Source organism: Mesitornis unicolor, unplaced genomic scaffold, assembly GCF_000695765.1.
Source record: "Mesitornis unicolor isolate BGI_N332 unplaced genomic scaffold, ASM69576v1 scaffold28880, whole genome shotgun sequence".
Taxonomy (NCBI): domain Eukaryota; kingdom Metazoa; phylum Chordata; class Aves; order Mesitornithiformes; family Mesitornithidae; genus Mesitornis; species Mesitornis unicolor.
The window spans coordinates 558-2,465 of NW_010158035.1; the positions used below are offsets into that span (position 1 = coordinate 558).

General features: G+C 59.3%; 1 protein-coding gene across 2 annotated transcripts; it reads left to right on the forward strand.

Annotated features, from left to right (window-relative positions):
- The first annotated feature begins 222 nt into the window (after positions 1-222).
- Positions 223-1,141, forward strand: LOC104538921 (protein S100-A4-like). 2 transcript variants are annotated; one of them, XM_010182297.1, is made up of 2 exons: positions 223-363; positions 977-1,141. In XM_010182297.1, exons 1-2 carry the CDS (start codon positions 223-225, stop codon positions 1,139-1,141), a joined length of 306 nt encoding a protein of 101 aa, XP_010180599.1. The 2 variants fall into 2 exon arrangements, with proteins under 2 accessions (XP_010180599.1, XP_010180606.1); XM_010182304.1 differs by having other exon boundaries at positions 980-1,141.
- Positions 1,142-1,908: the final 767 nt, after the last annotated feature.

Consider the following 1,908-nt stretch of genomic DNA (forward strand, 5'->3'; position numbering starts at 1 on the left):
CTGCTGCTTGATCCGCACGGACCCCGGTGAGTGCCCGCTCCCCTTCCCCGAGTGCGATCGCTGCATCCTAAAACACCCCCCCGGGAGGCATCGGGGTTGCTGATGCCCCCATCATGGACGGGGGATGGGGGATCAGGGACGGGGGATGGGAAATGGCCCCCCCGGGGCCCCCCGAGCCTACCCTGACCCCATCCCCGCTGCTCTGTCCCCAGGGAGCTGGCGATGGCATGTCCCCTGGAGCAGGCGCTGGCCGTGATGGTCTCCACCTTCCACAAGTACTCGGGGAAGGAGGGGGACAAGTACAAGCTCAGCAAAGCGGAGCTGAAGGAGCTGCTCAGCAGGGAGCTGCCTGTCTTTGGGAGTGTAAGTGGCCATGGGGACATAGGGACACATCCCTTTGAGTCCCTCCAAGGTGCCTTGGCGCGGGTGGGAGGCGTCGTAGGGGCAAACCAGCCTGGGGTCTTCCCATGCCTTGCAAAGCGGGGTGAGCTGAGGGGGTCTCAGTTTCCTCAAAGGATGCAGCACGGATGCAGCTCACCGAGACCTCGTGCTCCAGGGCAGGCCAGGGGGACCCGAGCTGGAGCATGCTCAGACCAAGAGGAAACTTGGCTTCCTGACACCCACAGAAATATCTTGACTGGCAAAGAAAATCGTGCTCCAATTTCAATTTTTTTTAATCCTTTCCCCTCCGTTTTCCTTCTGGATTGTGGTTTTAATTGGGAGGTGACTTTTTTTTTAGCGAAATCTCATGACTGAGAGATATTATTTGCATGCCCAACACCGCAGGTAATGCACCTGAGCCTCTAAAGGCCACCTCCCTCCAAAAGCAAAGAGAAAACCTTCCTTGAAGGCAGGGGAGGGAAGCCCGGGCTCTTCATATCCTCCCTTGTGAGTGGCAGGGCCAGTCCATCCACATGGGGTGCTCACCCATACACCCCAAAACTGCTGCCCCCCGCCGCGCTCTCCCCCTTTGCAGAAGCAAATGGACGAGGCGGAGTTCAAGCGGCTCATGAACGACCTGGACCACAACAAGGACTGCGAGGTGGACTTCAAGGAGTACGCCTGCTTCCTGGCCTGCGTCGCCATGGGCTTCAACGAGTTCTTCAAGGACGGCCCCGCCAGGCAGCCCCGCAAGAAGTGACCCCAATGCCCACGGCATCGCCACCGGGCTCGCAATAAAAGATTTCCCTAAGGAAAAAAGCTTCTTTTTGGCCTTTTTCTGGTGCACCGGCAGGGTTTTGAGCTAAGATCACGGGGTGACTCATGCCTTGCTCTGGCTCTGTGGGATTTTCCATGGTGCAGCTCAGCCCCCACAGGCATATTTTGGAAAAACCCAAGCAAAACAGCTCAGCGCCGCCTCCGAGCAACGTACGGGGCCGTCGTCCCCGAAATGGGCCTGTGCTGGTGAGGGGAGAGGGTCAGTGCATGTGTAGAGCCCAAAACGCCTGAGATTCCCTAAGCCCAGTTTGTAGGTGGGCACGAGCTGCCCTGGGCAATGCTTGGGGTATGGGGAGATAAAATCGGTGTGAGGAACCGGACAGAGATACACAAGGTCCACACAAAGCAAAAAAAGAAAGCAAAAAAGCCCTTTTGGGGTGTGGAGGAGCCCACTCTGGGGGGGTGCAGGGGAGGAGGTCACCCGGAGCCCCCCAGGTTTGCCTGGAGCCGCAGGGGAGCAGGGGTTTCCTGGCTCCTCCGCCTGCGGTGCCGGCTGGGAAGGACGAGGTTTGGCCACCCCCCCCCCTCCCCCCCTCGGGCCACAGCAGCTCCCGACAGGTCCGGGCTGGTTGGCAGTCGGTGCTGCGGTTCCTCTCCAGCTTTCCCCAGCAGTCCCAAAACCCCAGGAAAAAAAAAACAAACCACCCCGGATTCAAAAAACCCTCGCAAAGCACCCGCAGCATCGCGCGG

Bases quoted from the DNA above. Each gene is read 5' to 3' on its own strand.
- LOC104538921 (XM_010182297.1), top strand. From the start codon at position 223: ATGGCATGTCCCCTGGAGCAGGCGCTGGCCGTGATGGTCTCCACCTTC. The intron at 364-976 runs GTAAGTGGCCAT...CCCCCTTTGCAG, and splicing joins AGCTGCCTGTCTTTGGGAGT to AAGCAAATGGACGAGGCGGA.